A 20,506-nucleotide genomic window follows, 5' to 3' on the forward strand; every position below is an offset into this window, starting at 1 on the left:
AAAAACCGAGGTGAGGAAGAAGAATGAATCCCATAGCGGCTGTCGCTAAAAACAGAGACAGAAAAATAAGGTATCAACCAGAAGACCTGGACATAGCTATTGCCTTTGGTGATGATGAAGTAGCACTCAGGGGGCAAGATACTGATACAGATGTGGATCCTAAACATGCTCCTAAGTATAGAATCCGTTTTGGAAGTTCTCCTGACGAAGTGGCTTGTAACATGGTTTTTATATTACCAGTCGTCTTTGAGGCTACTCCTTGTCGGTCAATGACAGTGGAAGAAAGCTTTAAAGCGGAAGAACCACCTAAGGCCATTGACGAAGATAGGGTAGTTAATGAATCAACAGCAAAGAACGTGGGTTCAGCTAAAAAAGGATGAGTTACAACGGAAGTAATAGATGTTGCCGATAAGGTGGTATTTAAAAAACCGCCTTTAGCCATGACCCAACAGTTAAGGCCTCTTTATGTCAAGGTATGGGTAGAAGGGCAACCAGTCAACAAAGTCTTGGTTGATAACGAATCTGTCTTAAACATCATTCCAATAACTACATTAAGGTTGCATGGGAAAAGTATTGAAAATATTATTCCTAGTGATGTGGCCATTAGTGAGTTCAACGGAGGGACCACTAACACTAAGGGAATTCTACCGTTAGAAATTACCATATGCGGAAGAACCTCTTTTTCCGCTTTCTTCTTGATAGAATCAACAGCGGCTCACAATAATCTTCTAGGACGAAAGTGAAGTAAAGATAGTGGAGGCCAACGATAAACTCTTTGTGGCAAAGGTATATTCTGTCGAAGTAATATTGTATGATGAAAATTGTGTACCAATTAAGTTTACAGGTACAAACAAGATGGGAAGACCAATATCGGCCACTATAAAAGAAGGTTGGCTGATTTGGACATGCAACAACTAACAAATGAGATGTCCAGGCCGAGGATCGAATTTCCACAGCCAGTTGCTAACGACACCCAAGTGGTTGATGATAGACATGAGTAGGAAAGCAATGTGCTCTTCCTCTTCAGCATGAGGAGTATGCTTCATACAGGCCTGAAGGAATGGACCATAAGCCACTTCATAGCTTTTGGTTCCAAATTCCTTAGTAGGAAAATGAAAGGCCGTATCAGCATCATACAAAAGGCAATTAACCTCGGTTCAAAAGGGTTTTAGACCAATTAAATGGCAAATATCTTTTTAGGAAGGGGCCATCATGCCGCAATTTAAATGTAAAGAGTTGGTAGTGGAACTCCAAAAGAAGAGAGCAGAGAAAAAGAGGGACTTATCTTGAATACGGGTAACCTTGCTTAATTGAATAGCATCATTAGATTCCAAGCTTCTTCCAACTCTCACCTTTCAAATGGGTCATTCTATCTACCTAAGCGTTCCAACCTTCAAACGATGTTGCCCAATTTTTAAGATGGAAAAGGGGTAGATCACCACTGGAAGTTGGATAAAATTTCCTCGAGAAAGGAAGCCGATTCTCCGCCAGAGGGTAAAGCGAAGAGATTGAAGAATGAATCTTCCAAGAGAAGGCTGGACCAAGAGCTTTAGATCCGTCGGGAAAAATAATGAAGGAATCTGGAAAAACTTGCTTAGCTGGAAGTTTTGAGATAGCTTTAGCTGCTTAAGTTCCATGGGTAGAAGAGTGATCAGAGGGTAATGGAAGTTCGCTAGCTGGGTTAGTGGATTTGGTTCTGGGCGCTATAAGAGATGCAGAGGCAAAAGTGTTAAAGGAAGAATTAGGGCTGATGGAGAGTTAAGATAATGAGGATGCGTGTTTGCCTTTGTTGAAGATAGCACCATAAAGAAATGGAAGGTTTGGAGTGATGATGGATTTGTAGGAAGTACATAATTAATGGCGGTAGGTGGAGATATTGCCGCCATTTAAGTAATGGCGGATAGCTGTCAAATCGGGTATAGTGTTCAACAAAAGAAATCTTTTGGATTTTGTGACAAGGCCTGTTCAGATTTCTAGAAAAGTTTAAATTTAAATTCTGAAGGCCCAATCCGGAAGATAGGGAGCCTCTCAAAATTTAGGGGGCATAATGTTGACACACAAAAGTGGCAGCCACTTCAGCGCTGATATGGACCAATAAAAAGATGACACATGACCATGGTCCAATCTCCTACTAACACAACAACAATTCCAGAAGATGACTAAAATTCCAACATGTGTACAAGCAAGGAAGCAACACGTGTATAGGTTAGAGACTACAAGTGGTAAGTTAAGGTGATGACAGTTGGCCAATTAGTTATGTTACAAAATTGGTAATATATATATTACCTATAATGAAGGATGTAATTGGCCTAATTGAGTTACGTGAACTTGAAATCCTTTTGAATGAGTCAACTACTTGTTAAGAGGAAGGGGCAAGGTTGTTCCTAAAATTTAGGAAGAGAGGTGGTTATGGGAACTGTTGTATAGTATTGTATAAGTTGTCACACGTGTACAGTTAGTATTGTATGAATTGTCACCTACCCCTTTTTACCATATATAGAATTACTATGTATAGGGTTTTACTTGTTCTCCACTCACCGACTCCCGTAACTTCTCCTATATAAACACCGTTGTATTATTGTATTACTCACTCAATAAGATATACGTTTTCCTATATTCTCTTTCTCTCTCTCTCTTTCAACATGGTATCAGAGCCGAAATCGATCCCTCTTTAATTTTTTTTAGTCTTATTCAGACTCCGATCTTGATTCCATCTCAGCTTTCTCTCAGCAATCTATTCTCGGTGATCTCTCCTCGGTGATCTCAGTTCTCGTCTCGACAATCTCTCCCGGATCCCTCCTTGGCTCTCTCCTTAATAATTTCTCTCGGGTTCATCTCAGCTAGATCTTGGTTCTCTTATCTCGACTCCCTCTCGCTACTATATCTCATTTGTTCGGCAGCTCTTGTGATGGATACTAAGGAATCCCATCTTCTTGGGTCAATCACCAGCACCAAACTAAATGGCTCAAACTATCTTCAATGGTCTCGAGCCGTAAAGGTGTTCTTACGGGCTCAAGGAAAACTATCCTATCTTAAATCAACCAAACCCACCAGTGATGAAAAGATTATTGAGGCTTGAGAGAAAAAAGATGCTCAGATTATGACTTGGTTATGGAACAACTTGGAGCCTAAGATCTTCAACAATGTGTCATTCCTAGAATCTACCACCAAAGATATCTGGGAAAATCTCAGGGACATGTATTCTCAGATTATGACTTGGTTATGGAACAACTTGGAGCCTAAGATCTTCAACAACGTGTCATTCCTAGAATTTGCCACCAAAGATATATAGGAAAATCTCAGGGACATGTATTCTTTTAAGAAGAATATTTCTCGTATTTATCAGTTATACCACGATATTTTTAATCTCCAGCAGGGAGATCATTCTATTGAAGATTATTACTCAGAACTGAAGGGCATGTGGGAAGAATTGAATGTCTACCAACCATTGACTACAGACATAGAACAACAAAAACGGCACAGGGAGGAGTTTCCAGTGGCAAAATTTTTATTTGGACTTAAACCCGAACTCGCTCCGATCAGTTCACAAGTTTTGTCTGGCAAGGAGATACCCACAACAAGTGAGACTTTTGCTCGAGTTCGAAGAGCATTTATTCATGCCCCTGTGATTAAAAAGGACAACCACTCTGCTCTTGTTGTTCCTACTGAGCGATATGATACTTTCCGTGGAGGACGAGGGGGCAGAGGTCTTTCTAACCCAGGCCGGGGGGCAACAAGAAGTGTTGTGGACGAAACAATCACTATGTTGACTTCTACTGGGCTCATTGCAAGCCAGCTTAGGCTAATTAAGCTTCAGTTTCGGAGGAGACTACTCCCACTCTTGCGAATGAACAAGTTGTTCTCTCCAAAGCCGAATATGATTCTCTGGTAAAGCGTGAGCTTGCAAATCAGCCCTCCTCCACCGCTACTATCGTTACTTCAGGTAATATGTGTCTCCATGCTTCATCTTCTACACCTTGGATCATTGATTCAAGGGCATTCGATCAAATGACAGGTAACCCATCTCATCTTTCTGATATTTCTCATGTTTTCTCACAATCGGTTGTTACTATAGTGAATGGTGCCAAATCACCTGTTCATGGAATTGGTACCTTCTGCACTTCGGGTCTTACTTTTTCATCAGTTTTATATATCCCTCAATTTTCATTCAATTTATTGTCAGTTCGAAAAGTCATATCAGATTTTAAATCCTCCGTTACTTTTTCTCCTTCCCGTTGTGTCTTTCAGGATCTCAAGACGAAGAAGACGATTAAAAAAGATGGTCTTTACTACTTCCAGCCAACTACTGCTTCGACAACTCTACATTCCACCTCCTCTTCAGCTTACCAGTGGCATTACAGCCTTGGACATCCCTCTTCAAATAGTATTCGAGCCTTGGTCCCTTCTTTAGTTGATTTTTCCAAGTTTAATTGTACTACTTGAGAACTTAGTAAACATCGTCGGGCTACTTTTAAGTTTCATTTTGCTAATAAAAGTTTAAAACCTTTTTTTTTTTTTTGATAAGTAATAAAAGTTTAAAACCTTTTGAGTTAGTACATTCGGATGCTTAGGGACCAACTCGTACTACTGGTTTATTTGGTGCTCATTATTTTGTGTCATTTATTGATGATTATTCACGTTTAACTTGGGTTTATATTCTTAAAGATAGATCTCAAGTATTCTCTATTTTTCAATCCCTTTATGCTGAAATTCAAAATCAGTTTGATGCAAAATTACTTGTTCTTAGAACTGACAACGCCCTTGAATATAAACTTAATGTTTTTCAAAAGTTTCTTGAGTCGAGGGGCATTATCCATTAAACATCTTGTGTTGATACCCCTCAACAAAATGGAGTTGCTGAACGAAAGAATGGCCCACTCCTAGCTATCGCTCGTGCCTTAATAATTCAAATGCATGTTCCAAAACATTTTTGGGCAGATGCAGTTTTGGTTGCTGCTTACCTTTTAAACCGCATGCCTTCTAGGATCCTTCAAGGAAAATCACCCTTCCAAATGATGTTTTCTGACAAAAACCATTTTTCATTCCTCAAAAGGTGTTTGGGTGTGTATGTTTTGTTCATAATCTAAGCCCGGGACAAGACAAACTTGATCCTCGTGCTCACAAATGTATTTTCTTAGGTTATTCTCGCACTCAAAACTCAAAAGGGATATAAATGCTATAGTCTAACTCTTCGTAAACAATTTTTGTGTGCATATGTAACTTTCTTTGAGGATGTTCCTTATTATTCCCAGGAAGGCAGCCGTCTGGAGGACTCTATTCTTCAAAAGTTTGTTCTTCCAACTCCAGTTTTTGATTTTAACATCCCATCAGCTCTTCGTGTCTATGCTCATCGCCGGAAAAGAGTAGTTAATCATGTTCCAGCGACTGAAGTGGTAAACCTAGCCTTGCCACTTCCACCAGTCTCTTCAACGCCTAGAGATTCTTCCATCTCTCCGGACTCTGATCCTAATCAACCTATTGCTGTTTGGAAAGGGAAACAGTCTTGTACTGAAGCGGAAATAGAAAAGAAAGATGAGAGAATAAAATGATTCACTATATTAAAATCAAAGGTAGGGAGATTATGGTTAGGGATTGTCTCTGGGATGTGTTTAGGCTATGGGATGAAGACGTTTCTTGAGGTTACGCGGCTTCCGAAGATTTCATTGGGGGGAAGTGTTAAGACAGCGATCCCTCGTCAAGGGCCAATCTTGTATCTTGATGAGGAGTCAGTGGAAGGGAGAAGATCGACGTTGTTGTCCTGCTTGGTAGGACGTTTTGATAAAGAGGTTGGAGGATGTGATCGAATTGAGAAGTGGGCAGGGCATGGAATACGTCGTGTGGGGTGGGTGTGTGGCGCCATTACCGAACTCTCTTCTTCTGTTTAGGTTTCCATCTCTGGCGAAGCGCGAAGGGTGTTGAAGGAAGGATGGTGACAGTGGGGATCGGCTACACTGAGGATTGATGTATGGTCCTTTCGGGTCGGCTGTTGTGAGGTGATAAAGGACAGAGGACTCAAGCAGATTCGATTGTTTAGGCTTCCGTTGCATCTCTAGTGTCAGGAATTGTTTGTGGAAGTGGGGGATCTTTGTGGTGGTTTTGTCGGTGTGGAGGCGGATGAAATGAGGGATGCCGAAAGTGTTATGATCACAGTGAAAATTGGAGGAAATTGTCCAGTATTTGTGTTCATTCATTATAATAGCTTCTGTTACAAAGTTCCGATTTGGTAAGTGGTGCTACCAGAGCTTGTTCCCACAACGGAAAGCCTAGAAGGCAGCGATGGGGCTCATCTTCTGACGGAGGAAGAGTGGATCAGGATTATTAGTAAAGGCGAGGAAGGGGTTACTGAAATTCATGAATGGTTGAAAGAAAGGGAAAGGTAGCGAGGTTTGAGATATGTGGGAGGAAGACGATGGGGGAATCACGCACCGGACATAAGTGTGAGGAAGGAGTGGAGCAAAGATCCACGTGGAGTGTGTAGAGGAGCTAAGCCAGATTGCATACCCTTATCTTCAGTTGATGGGGGATAAGGTTAGGTGGGCACGTGACTATGATGAGTTATCTAAACAGGCTAGGGATGTTGGTAGTTTGGGCCAGAGGGTGGTAGGGTGGGCTCAAGCTGAGCCCATAGTGAGGAGAAAGATTGGGTAGACCATTAATGGGCAGATGGGCCGGGTGAGGGAGGGGGAGAGATATAAGAATAGGTTTACACAGGTGGGCTAGAAAGGAAGTCTGAAGGATAGGGGCCAGTTGTTTAGGCCAAGGGTTGGGGGAGTGGAGGTGAAGTCATTTGGGCTATCTGGGGTTAATGGATGTGGGCCTGTGGGGGAGGCCCATAGAAATGGGCTGGAAGATGTACAAGGGGGGGTTCAATGGAACGGACTGGAACAATATGGGTTTAACTTCAGGGATGAAGTTAATTTTTCAGAAGGAATGGGTACAGTAAAGGAGATTACGCAAAGAATGGCCAAGGAGGGGAGAGAAGGGCAAGAGGAAAGAGGCAAGGATTCAAGTCACCATCTTCGAATACGTCGTGAATTTCAGGCTCATAGCCGGTGGATAGGCAAAAAGTGGTCGAGAGTTCAAAAATAGAAGTGGGTCGTTGCGGGAGGTGGTGGCTCAGGTATGCTCTCTGCCTTAAACTCAGTGAACTCTTCTCTCTCTCTTCACATGCTTCTTCTTCTTCTACTCCTCCTTCTAGGGTGGTGAGGATAGTGGGTGAGAGGGAGGGAAGGGGGAAGGGGGAAGGTGCCGGTGGTCCAGAAACTTGAGGCGATACCTGAAGTGGATGGTGAAGGGAGTAGTCATGTACTTTCAGTCAGGGAGGAGGGAGGATTGATACACTCGGTGGAGGAGAGGGGTTTGATCAAGCTGTTGGCAAATGCTATTGAACGAAGGAATGATTTACTTAGAGGGGGGGGCGAGGGGTGCAGTTGTATGTGGATTGATGAGGTAGGTTCTGAACACTTGCAAACAAAGCACAGAGCTGGCAGTGATAAGGATGAGCTTAATGGTAATGAGGATGCTGAGGAGAATGCGTATCAGTTATGGGACACTGGGGCTGAAGGTGGAGAGAGTTTTGTGGGGTTTCACACTCCTTTGGCAGTGATTAGAGATAGCCAGAGTATTTCGGAGGTGGATGGTGTTGATGATAACTGGTTTATGAAGGGAATTGAAGAGGAAAGTTAGCTATTGGGGTTGACTTAGAAAGGGGAGGATATGCAAGTGAGGGAGTTGTTTCAAGCAGTGGATGATGAATGGGTGAGGAAGAAGGAGAAGAGCCTGAATGTTTTGAAAGGGGTGAGAGAACTGAAAGGCCTGATTTCTGAAGTGAAGTATGAGGGGTGGAGTGGAGCAGGGAGAGTGAAGAGGAGTGGGGGAAGGAGGAGGAGTGGAAGAATCATTGGTTGTTAATGAAGCTCAATATAGTGTCTTGGAATGTTCGGGGACTGAATGACCTGAGGAAGAGAAAGGTGGTGAAGGCCTTGATTCGAAAATGGAGGGTGCATATGGTTTGTTTGCAGGAGACCAAATTGGCTGTGGAGGCGGCAAAGGTTATGAAAAGTTTGGGGGGGGGGGGGGGGGGTTAGATTTGCGGAAATAGAGGTTATTGATGCAGAGGGGATTGCTGAGGGAATCGTTGTTCTTTGGGATAGGAGATGGGTGTTGAAGGTTGATGTTTGGAAAGGGAGTCATTCTTTATCATTACTGTTTGAGTTTGAGGAAGATGGGTGAAGTGGTGTTTTTCGGGTGTCTATGGGCCTGTAAGGGATGTGGAGCGTAGAGTGCTGTGTGTGGAGCTGGTCATAATTAAAAGCAGATGGGGAGTTCCATGGTGTGTTGGGGGGATTTTAATGTTGTCCTTAATATGAGTTAGAGATCTTCTGGGGGCGTGGGATGGTGCAATAGTTGATTTTTCTGAGTTTATGGAAGCTAACAGGCTACTGGACCTTCCCATGGTGGGAGGTGCATTTACATGGTCTAGTGGGAGGGATCCTCCTCCTTTTTCTAGGCTGAACAGATTTCTTATTTTAGTGGAGATGGAGGAGAAATTCCCGGATGTGGCTCAAGTGACGTGTGTTAGGGCAATTTCTGATCATATACCTATTTTGCTTGATTGTGGTGGGATTAGGAGGAAGAACCCCTTTCAGATTTGAAAACATGTGGCTGCAAGTGGATGATTTCAACGAAAGGGTTATGAATTGGTGGGGTGCTTATGATGGTAGGGGTAACCCAAGTTTCCAATTGGCAAATAAGCTAAGATACTTAAAGGGTGATATTAAGGTTTGGAATAAGGAGGTGTTTGGTAAGTTGGAGTGGAGGAAGAATCAGCTACTTTTGGAGATTTAAGAGTTGGATAGGAAGGAAGGTGCTAAGAGGATTTCAGTGTTGGAGAGAAGTAGAAGGGAGGAGTGTAAGGCCGAGTTTGAAGAGATTGTAGTGATGGAGGAAATTTCGTGGAGACAGAAGTTAAGAGCCTTGTGGCTTAAAGAAGGTGATTGAAATACACAGTTTTTTCACTGATTAGCTGATGCACATAGAAGAGGGAACAGTATAGGGAGGATAAGTTTTGATGGTGTTATAGCTAAAACTGAAGAGGAGATCCGGACAGGGTTCGTGGCATTTGATCAGGAGCTGTTCACAGAGTCTGTCTCTTAGAGGCCGGGGATGGATGATATTGAGTTTGATACCATTTCTGATGAGGATAGAGGGGATTTGGAGAGGCAATTTGAGGAGGACGAAGTGTTGGAAGCTCTTAGGAGTTGTGATGGAGATAAAGCTCCGGGGCCCGATGGGTTTACAATTGCATTTTTCCAAAAGAACTGGGAGGTGGTGAGAGAGGATGTGATGGGTGTAATGTATGCTTTTTTCGAGGAAGGGTGTTTTGAGAAGAGTTTGAATGCCACTTTCATTACTCTTATACCTAAGAAGGGTGGAGTGGTTAAAGCTAAGGATTTTAGGCCAATTAGTTTGGTGGGAGCGGTTTATAAGATTATTGTGAAGATTCTAGCTAATAGGTTAAGGAAAGTGATGGATGGGGTTATTTCAGAGTCTCAAAATGCATTTGTTGGAGGAAGGCAAATTATTGACCCAGTTCTTATTGCTAGTGAGTGCATTGATGCAAGAGTTAAGAGTGGTGTTCCGGGAAATGTGTCTAAATTAGACATAGAAAAAGCATATGATCATGTGAATTGGGTGTTCTTATTGTATGTGTTGGAGAGGATGGGTATTGGCGAGGGGGTGGATTCATCAATGTATTTCGACCGCTCGGTTTTCTATCTTAGTGAACGGATCACCAGCAGGATTCTTTGCCAGTTCGAGAGGTTTACGTCAGAGGGACCATTGTCTCCCTAACTATTCATTATTGTAATGGAAGCCTTTAGTAAACTAATGAAAGGGCAGAGGTTCTCGGTTTTATTCAAGGTTTTGGGGTGGGCCGTGAGCCAAATCAGATTGTGACATCTCATTTGCTGTTTGCTGACAACACTATTGTGTTTTGTGATGCGCGTGTGGAGCAAGTGAGACACATGAGGTGTGTGTTAGCCTGTTTTCAACTGGTTTCAAGGTTAAAGATTAATATTGGGAAGAGTGTGATTGTTCCAGTAGGGAATGTGGAGCATATTCATGAGTTGGCAGCTATTTTGGGTTGTGGAGTGGAGGCTTTTCCTTTTTCTTATTTGGGGCTGCCATTGGGTGCTTCCTCGAGGAGAGTTGTTGTTTGGAATCCAGTATTGGAACGTTTTCAAAAGAGGTTATCTGGGTGGAAGAAGCAATACTTGTTGAAAGGGGGTAAACTTACATTGTTGAAGAGTACTTTATCTAATCTCCCGACATATTTCATGTCTTTGTTTCCAATCCCTAAAATAGTGATTTGTAGACTTAATAAGATTCAGGGGAATTTTTTGTGGGGGGGGGCGTAGGGGAGGAGTTTAAATATCACCTTGTGAAATGAGAGAAAGTGCGCACCCCGATTGAAAGAGGAGGTTTGGGTATTCGCAGGTTGTAAATGTTTAACAAAGCTTTGCTAGGGAAATGGTTATGGAGGTTTGGATGCGAAAGGTCCGTGCTTTGGAGGCGTGTTATTGCTTGTCGGTTTGGTGAAGAGGAGGGAGGTTGGGTGTCTAGAGGTGTGAGTGCATCAGCAAGCATGGGTGCATCAGCAGGCATGGGTGCATGGAAAGGTATCAGGAGGGGGTAGGACGAATTCTCTAAGCGGATGCGGTTTCGAGTTAGGGATGGTCGTCGGGTGAGGTTTTGGACGGATGTTTGGTGTGGGGATGTGGTGTTGGCCGGTAGGTTTCCTAAACTTTATATGATGGTTTAGGAGAAGCATGCGGTGGTGGCAGATTGTTTTAGTTTAGAGAATGGGAGAGCCAGTTGGAATGTGAGATGTCGCAGAAATTTTAATGATCGGGAGTTGTTGGAGTTTATTGAATTAATGGGATTAATTTACAGTCAAGTGGTGGAGGGGGAAAGAAGGGATGAGATGGTGTGGATGGGGGATTCGAGAGGGGAGTTTAGAGTGAGGCTGTTTTATAAAAGTCTTACGAATTCGCTAAGCAACGGGTTTCCTTGGAAGGCTATATGGAGGACTTTAGCTCCACTTAAGGTGGCTTTTTTCACGTGGACAGCGGTGCTTGGTATCATTCTTACTCTAGATAATCTAAGGAAAAGACGACAAATTATAGTTAATTGGTGTTGCATGTGTAAGAAGGCGGGAGAGTCGGTTAATCATCTCTTGTTACATTGTAGAGTGGCAGCGGATGTTTGGAGTTTGGTCTTGAATTTCTTTGGGGTGAAATGGGTAGTGTCAAGGAATACGATGGATATGTTAGTAACTTGGAGAGGGAGACAAGTGGAGAGTCGAGTTAGGAAGGCGTAGAGGGTTACACCTCTTTATATTTGGTGGGGCTTATGGCACGAGCGGAATAGGAGATCTTTCGAAGGGCAGGAGTCGCCAGTGTGGGTTATCAAGGCGAATATTTTGCATTCTTTTTATTCTTGGGTTAATGGGAAGAATTGCCCATCTGTAGATAGTTTGTTGGATTTTGTTGACAACTTATCATTGTAATGGTTCATCTTGGGTTTCTTGTTTGCTTTGTCAAGGTTTCGCTCTCCTCTAAGCGCGTTTGTTAATACATTTTTACTTATCAAAAAAAAAAAAAAAAAAAAAATCAAAGGTATTACATGAGTATACACAAAGTGTATAGATAAAAAAAGCTAAAAAATAATAAAATAGTCAACTACAACGGTATAAAATCTGACAGCTCATGTGCAGATTTGTTTGTACAAATCATGAGGAGATTACGTGTAGATTTGTTTGTACAAATCTTCCGAATCATATTGCATGATATGTGAAATCAGATCTGAGGAGATTTGATCTGCCAACACTCCCCCTCAAACTGGTATTTAGATGTCATGCATTCCCAGCTTGGAAACTAAAGAACCGAAACTAGTTGTCTGAATTCCTTTGGGGAAGATGTCTGCTAGTTGTTATGTAGTCATTACGAATGGTGTAGAAATTTGTCCACTCTCAATCTTTTCTTTGATGAAGTGTCGGTCCATCTCTACGTGTTTGGTGCGATCGTGTTGGACAGGATTGTGTGCAATACTGATTACGGCCTTGTTATCACATTAGACTTTCATTGGCCCTTTATGTTCCAGTTTGAGTTCTTTGAGCAACCCTTTGATCCATAGAACTTCACATATCCCTTGAGCCATTGCTCGAAATTCTGCCTCAGCACTGGACCTAGCTACAACAGTTTGTTTCTTGCTTCTCCAATTAACTAGGTTACCTCCTACAAAGGTGCAATACCCACACATTGATCTTCTGTCTATTGGAGATCCAGCCCAACCTGCATCAGTGAAGGATTCAATTTGTAGATGACCATTTTTAGAGAACACAAGCCCTTTTCCTGGTGAAGACTTCAGATATCTCAAGATTCGTTATACAGCTTCCATATGATTTTCCATAAGATAATGCATAAACTGGCTTACCACGCTTACTGCATAAGCTATGTCCAGCCTAGTATGAGATAAATAGATCAATTTACCAACTAGCCGTTGATACCTCCCTTTTTCCACAAGGTTTCCTCCATTTTCTACTCCAATTTTGTGATTATGATCAATTGGGGTATCGCTATCCCAGTTTCCTTTAGTAAGTCTAGGATTCAATTTGTAGATGACCATTTTTAGAGAACATAAGCCCTTTTCCTAGTGAAGACTTCAGATATCTCAAGATTCATTATACAGCTTCCATATGATTTTCCATAAGATAATGCATAAACTGGCTTACCACGCTTACTGCATAAGCTATGTCCAGCCTAGTATGAGACAAATAGATCAATTTACCAACTAGCCGTTGATACCACCCTTTTTCCACAAGGTTTCCTCCATTGTCTGCTCCAATTTTGTGATTATGATCAATTAGGGTATCGCCATCCCAGTTTCCTTTAGTAAGTCTAGGATGTACTTCCATTGAGTTAACAAAATGCTGTCGTTGGTTCGGGCTACCTCAATGCCCAAGAAGTACCTTAGACTCCCTAAATCTTTTGTTTCAAATTCCTTTGTTAAGCGTTCCTTTGTTTCATTTCTAATTCTATCCTATCTTGTCTTGTCACAATTCCATCTCAACATTTGCAATTCCACCACACTCACTCCATGCCAAAGTATTTTTTTAAACTCCCCAACATTCTATCCCATAAAGAACAATTGGTCTAATAGTTTAACCAATACTGCTATGATTCTATGATTAACATCTTTTATTTCTCATTCATTATGAGTAATTGATCTAAATAACAAAAATGTTCACTTATTACTTATTAATGCCTCTTCATCCTCAATCTTCACTATCACCCTATATATATTTCTAGATTTACTTAGTGACACTCCATATATTATGTTTTAATCCTAGTATCTTATTACTTAAACCCTTTAAATTTTAGAGCTTTCCTCCAAGCCTCTAACTTAGTATGCACTCCTCTAGTTTAATCAATTAAAACTATATCATCAACGAAAAGCACTCACTATGGAAGCTCATCTTAAATGCGCACACTATGTCAGTTGGAGTTTTCTTCTTTATTTGCTGGAGAGGGTGGGTTTCAGTGAGAGATGGAGGAGATGGATTGATTTTTGCATCTCTAAGTGTTTGCTTCTCAGGCATCGTGAATGGAGCTCCGATGGGCTTCTCTCGTAGCTTGAGGGGCTTGAGGCAGGGAGATCCTCTCTCTCCCTTTCTCTCTCTCATCGTGACGGAGGCCTTTAGCAGGATGATGAAAAGGGGGATGGATCTAGGTCTTTTGCGTGGTTTTTGGGTTCGGGAGGGGGGGGGGGGGGGGGGGGGGGGGGGAGGCATTCCCAATCAACTGGAGATTTCCCACATGATGTTTGCCAATGACACTTCAATTTTTAGTTATGCGGATGTGTTCCGGGTGAGGTTTTTGAGATGTGTTCTGATATGGTTTCAATTTGTTTCTGGACTGAAGGTGAATGTGGCGAAAAGTGTTTTGGTGCCGCATGGGGAGGTGCCGAACGTATTTAACTATTTAAGTAATTGTCGTTATGTAAGACCATAATGAAAATGTAATTTTTGTTTTCTTCTAGACGAATACGATATTGAGATCTTTTACCAGAACGCGATATTGCCACCCTTGCCGACATTTTGGGCTATTGCATTGGATCTTTTCCCATTACTTACTTGGGGTTGCCTCTCGGGGCACCAGGCAACACCGAGGAGAGTGGAAAATGGGACCCCATGATGGGGAGTTTCAAGAGGAGATTGGTAGGTTTGAAGAAAGAGCATCTTTCGAAGGGTGGTAGGGTCACTTTGATGAAGAGCACTTTGTAGTGCCTCCTTACTTACTTCCTCACCCTTTTTCAAATTCGGTCTTTTGTGGTTGATAAAATTGAAAGGTTGCAGCGGAACTTTCTTTGGGGAGGGAAAAGGGAGGAGTTCAAGTATCATTTGGTTAATTGGGAGCAGGTATGTAGGCGTCTTACAGAGGTTCCAAGGGGTGGCTTTCTTTGCTTGGACATCTGTGTTAGGAAAAATTTTAACCCAAGTTAATCTGAAGAGGAGGAGGAGGAGGAGACTGGTTGTTGTTAATTGTTGTTGCATGTGCTTGAGAAATGAGGAAATTGTGAAACACCTTCTTTTGCATTGCCCTGTAGCTTGGGATTATTGAGTTTTGAAATTGGGTTTGTTCAGGGTTCAATGGAATGAATGGATTATGCCCAGGTCTTCCATAGGCTTGGTCGAGGCTTGGAGAGGTTGTATAGTGGGGCCCAAGCTCATGAATTCTGGAGGGTCATGCCCTTGTGCATTTGGTGGTGTTTATGATTTGAAAGAAATAGGAGATCCTTTGAAGGAAAGGAGACCCCTATTGTTGCGCTGAAGTCTTCCATTATTAGCAACCTTTCTGCTGGGTTTGGGTTCAAGGGAGAAATTGTAAATCCATAGATGATATAGTTCATTTTTTGGACTCATTGAGAGTTTAGAGGTCCCATTTGGCCTTGTGTAGCTTTTCAGGGATGCATTCCCCTTTTGAACGTTTCTTAATATAATTTTACTTACCAAAAGAAAAAACTATATAGCCTCCATCATTGACAGTTCAGTTGCTTGTCTTAATTGTTCTTTATCACTCTCTCTCCAAGAATTTCATAGTTTGACTCATTAATTTAGTACCACAAGTATTGGTCTAACTTTATATTTTCCCATTATTTTATATATTGGTATTAAAATACTTTTGTGTGGTCTACCATTCTCTTAGTAGCTATTTTTTTAACTAAATTTGTTAGCCGGCGTCTCATTATCCTAACATCAACAAGAATGTCCACTGGTCCTAAAGCCCTTCTAGATTTCATTTTTCTTAATACATTTCTAACCTCGTACCTTTTTATCCTAAAATAATAGATATATATATATATATATATAATAGATTCTTCTCAGTCTAAACTTCCAAAATGATTTTCATTTAATAGCTCCTCAAGTAACTTTTGCATCTTTAAATTCGTCATATTTTGCACGTTTGCCACGTCTTCTCTAAATCTAGAACCACTCCTCCTCCTTTATAAAAGTGTTCTTATCACTCCCGTTGAGACTCGCCGTCGAAGGAACAAGTTCAAGAAACTTCTCTTCTACCAAATAGACCCTGTAGTAGAGTCCTTCATCATTCACCAGAATCGATGCTGCAACAACACCACCATCTTCAACTGAGATGATAATCTTGCTAGCATTTTCGGTTTCAAAAGCTTGGTCTCCATTTCCGTGGGGAAAGGTCCAATTCCTACCAAGAAATTGATGGAGATCAATGGCAGAAATTTTTAAAGGTGTATAAAAAGGGCAAAATAGAGGTTCTAAGACTCAAGCTGGCATAGGTTAGATAATATGGGTCCACTTGGACTTTTGAAAAATTAGGAGATTTGGTCAACTTTTACTTACTTTAATTATGGTATTAGGTAAGTGTTGATTACCTCAATTATGGGGTATCCTATAGTCAAATATTGATTATCTCAATTATGGAGAAATCTTATAGTCAAATATTAATACCCATAATTGAGTGATTACTTTTATTATGCTATAGAGTCAACTATTGATTACCTCAATTATGGGGTTATCCAAGGGTCATGAGTTGCACTCACAGAATACTATAAAAGGGGTAGAATGTAATCTTGGTGGTCAATGAATGAATGAATAAAAGAAGTGTTACGAAATTTCTTGGTGACTGATTCATAAGATATAAGGGTGTGAGGCCTTCGCTAGGTGTGATGCCTATACCCTGTTGGTGTGATTCCAATACGCTTTTTGTTATTTTCATATCCTTTCTCTCTACTAACACCTCTTGAACCCCAATCCTATTCATTTGTACTTTCAGCCATAACTCTTATTTGTTTCAATTATTCTAGGATGTTCTTTGTCCTACTTCAGTTTTTGGTATCAGAGCCTAAGTAGACCTTATGTTTACTCGATCAGGTAATTAGGAGATTGAGTTGTTGTCACATATTGTGGAACAACTTAAAGGGCTGAATGCTCGATGCGATGAGATAGGAGCTCGAATTTCGTGGCAGTTTAACAAATCGGTAGCCCTTGAAGAAGGATCTGCATTTGGTATTAATGATGGAAGAAATCGCGATCTACAACAGCCTTTACACTCACAGCAAAGGCGTGATTTGAAGGTTGACCCACCCCTACATCCCATGTTGGAGTTTCCAAGAAATCCAATAGAGGATATGAGCTTTATGATGCCACTGGAGATATTATAAAGAAGTTAAGTGATGGAACTCGCAGCACACGTACAACAACAATGATGCCAGATGGTGGATCAAAATCATCTTTCTATAACATGGCTGATGTCGAAGGAAAGAGTACAATGGCTGGCTAGCAAGGATAATAAGTACCTGCTTGAAAATGAGAAGTACAACACTGATCAATCAGGAATAGGATGAAGATAATGTCTCCTCCATCTTCGTTGTGAGGCAGATCCTTGAAGACCCTAAAGTTGAAGGCGAAGAAGGCTGCTCACATCTAATTTTCAGATGCAAGTTCGTTGTGGAAAGCAAGTTCGGAAGCCTATTATTGATGGCAGTGGCTGCCCAAGTGCTATCTCCACAGCCCTCTCAAACTTTCCATCCAACCATATCCACAACCGTTCAAAGTGGCTTGGATAGATAGTACTTATATTCCGGTGATTCATTCAAATGAGGAGAGGCAGTTTAACACAACCATAATTCTTGGCCTTATTCACAAGAACTTGCTGAACCTTACAGAATACAACAAGAACATGGAAAAGATTATTGATGTTGGGAGGAATAAAGTTGCCGATAATGCTGCAGTTCTTGCTGGATTTGCTTCTGGCAAAGATGATAGGGTCAAGCAATCCCAAGAATAGAAGTGATCTGACTATGCTATTACAAGCAGGGATAATTATATCAATGCTGAGTCTGATTGAGCAGATCCTACGAGTTCTAGTGATCAGGTTTCTGTACTATTTGCGAAATGGTACTAGGTATCTGAACTTCATGGTACAAATGATGTTTTTTGTACTCACTTTATTTCAAAGTTGCAGCAAAGTGGATGTCATAATGAGGATGATGAGTCAAAAGATGATTTTTTTCTTGGGTTGCCTAGACCAAGTCAAAGACATGATGCCATATTCGTTGTTGCGGATTGTTTTTCGAAAAAGGCGCACTTCATCTCTTATTCTAAGACTTTCGATGTTGTCAATATTGCCAAACTTCTTTCTCAATAAGTTGTCCGGCTTCATGGGTTTGCACAACACCATTGTTTCTGATCGAGATGTGAACTTTATGAGTTTTTTTCAGCTATCATGGAAGTTGTTGGATACGAGGCTGAAATTTTCTTATTCTTTTCACCCACAAACTGATGGCCAAACTGATGTCATTAATTGCAGCTTGGGTGACTTGCTTCATTCTCTTGTTGATGACCATATTACTAGATGGGACCAGATTCTTCCTATGGCTGAATTTGTGAACAACACTTATGTAAACAAGACCATTGGGAACAGCCCCTTTGGAATTTTGACAGGTTTACGTCCTAGGAAGCCAATTGATTTAGTCCCTTTACCAATTGAGGCACGCCCTAGTGCAGAAGCTAATGCTTTTAGAAAGCATCTCCAGGATATTCATGCAGAAGTTCAAAGGAAAATTGCAATGAGAGTCACAAGGCACAAGCTGATTTTCAGAGTGGTTATCAGAAGTTCCTTGTTACATGGAGGGACCATCCACTTTCTTTTTTTTTCCCTAATTGGTACTCACAGACACATGTCTCTTCTGAGACTGGAACCCCTGACCTCCCTTTGGGAAGTAAGAGGCCGATACCGCTAGGCCACTGGCCCGTTGGCGACCATCCACTTTTTTATTGTACTTGGATTGCTGATAGTGAGTTCCAATACCTAGCCCCTGACCTATACGAGCAATTTCATCCCTTGAACTCGTCGGGGTCGAGTTTTTCTAAGCAGGGGAGAATTGATGGAGATCAATGGCAAAAAATTTTAAAAGTGTATAAAAGGCGCAAAATGGAGGATTCTAAGACTCAATCTGGCATAGGCTAGAAAATATTGGTCCATTTGGAGTTTTGAATAATTGGCAGATTTGGTTAACTTTTACTTACTTTAATTATGCTACTGGGTAAGTGTTGATTACCTCAATTATGGAGTATCCTAGAGTCAAATATTGATTATCTCAATTACAGGGTAATCGTAGAATCAAATATTAATTACCTCAATTATGGGGTGATTACTTTTATTATGCTATAGAGTCAACTATTGATTACCTCAATTATAGGGTTATCCAAGTATCATGAGTTGCACTCACATAATACTATAAAAGTGGAAGAATGCAATATTGGTGGTCAGTGAATGAATGAACAAAAAAAAATGTTACGAAATTTCTTGGTTAGTGATTCACAAGATATGAGGGTGTGAGGCCTTCTCTAGGTGTGATGCCTAGACCCTGTTGGTGTGATTCCAATAGGCAATTTGTTGTTTTCATATCCTTTCTCTCTACTAACACCTCTTGAACCCCAATCCTGTTCATTTGAACTTTCAGCCATATTATTCTACGGTGTTCTTTGTCCTACATCATAAATGATCCTCTTCCTCCAAATCAGGTACGCTAACCACGGGTGATTCAAACCTCCATTATCTACTCCAAAAAATGATTGAACAGTCATACGCACAAGCACAGGAAAGCACTGCCGGCCAAATTCCGAACTCAGAAGAAAACTAAAAAAACCTCCAATAGACTTTACCAGCTATGAACACCAGAGTCAGACCATAGTTTTCTAAAACAACTCGAAAATCCCAATGGAACACTAGGCAGAGAAAGTTAAGAGAGATGAGCTTTCAACTAACTCTTTCTATTATGTTTAATATCTAGACGCTGAAGACCCAAACCAGAACTGAATCACCAATCACTTCAGCACCATTATAATTCCATAAATCAAAACTAATGCTCCAAACCTAGTTTATTTACTTCCAGTCATATTAAATTAAATTACTTTAAAAACTGAAGAACTTGAGAAGTAAACAGATTATTACCTTCTTGCGCTTGCCCGTGACTTTAATCCCACTACGATCAGACTTTCCAACATTAAAATCAACAGCCGTAACTCCTCCTTTATCTCTAAAAGCCAGGTGGGTAGGTGCCAAGCCGATCACGCACAAGCTTTGAATCACAATAAGCAAATACACATTCTTGTCGATATTTAGAATGTATTAAAAAAATAATAATAAAAAATAAATAAATAAAGGACTTGTACCCATTGACGTGGCGATAAACATACTGATCATGTCCTGGTTTCATGAAATCTAAACAAATAAAAAATATAAATGCAAACAAAATGAAATTATTTTTCGACTTTAATTGCTCAGAAAAAGATTTTAATCCAGAAAAGATTTTTAAAAAAATCAAAAAAATCTTAGAAATTCTTTTGCTTTCTCTGTAATTTGGCATGACAAATGAACCTGGATAAAAGTAGACAGCGAAGTTGGATTCAACAGCACAAGGAGGAGCGAGAGGAAGACTTTGTACATCTGGAACTAGAAGCTTCCGCAATTCTTCTTCTTCTTCTGAATATTGTTGTTGTTGGGTCGACTCCGAAGAAGGACAAGGAACAGATTGGACTGTGAGATTGTTATTTTCCGCTGTGTTTCCAACAACATTGTTCGTCTCGTCGGCGTTTTGCTCTTTCATTGAATTGAAAATCCAACGGCCACCAGAAAATGATCGCGTAGTCCGTACAACTTCCAAGTCCACCTTACCCTAGCAGGTCAACCGTCCACTTCTTTAAGTTCTTTTGTACTATGTATGTATGTATGTATTACTCCGTATATTATTGAATGCAGTATTATTTGGGCTAAAATTTGATTTTTCATACGTTTACTGAATTAAGTAAAAAATATCCTCTACATTCTTATTTCAAAATAAATATCGTGTACACACTTGTTTTAAATTATTAAATTATTCTTTTTAAATCAAATAATTTTTTCAC

The 20,506-nt window shown here is 40.8% G+C and overlaps 1 protein-coding gene across 1 annotated transcript in view; it reads right to left on the reverse strand.

The window, feature by feature from the left end:
* The window catches only part of LOC132279063 (uncharacterized), a 34,590-nt gene extending 14,295 nt beyond the window's left edge, over nucleotides 1–20,295 (reverse strand). Inside the window, exons 1-3 of the mRNA XM_059780992.1 lie at nucleotides 19,980–20,295; nucleotides 19,775–19,823; nucleotides 19,554–19,680 (exon numbers count right to left, since the gene is read on the reverse strand). Of these exons, the coding sequence (XP_059636975.1) occupies nucleotides 19,554–19,680; nucleotides 19,775–19,823; nucleotides 19,980–20,208 (405 nt within the window). The 5' untranslated portion in view covers nucleotides 20,209–20,295. The remainder of the gene's footprint in view (nucleotides 1–19,553; nucleotides 19,681–19,774; nucleotides 19,824–19,979) is intronic.
* Nucleotides 20,296–20,506: the final 211 nt, after the last annotated feature.

Source organism: Cornus florida, unplaced genomic scaffold, assembly GCF_030987335.1.
Source record: "Cornus florida cultivar Cherokee Brave unplaced genomic scaffold, ASM3098733v1 CherokeeBrave_3.0.0_Hap2_Chr10, whole genome shotgun sequence".
Lineage (NCBI taxonomy): Eukaryota > Viridiplantae > Streptophyta > Magnoliopsida > Cornales > Cornaceae > Cornus > Cornus florida.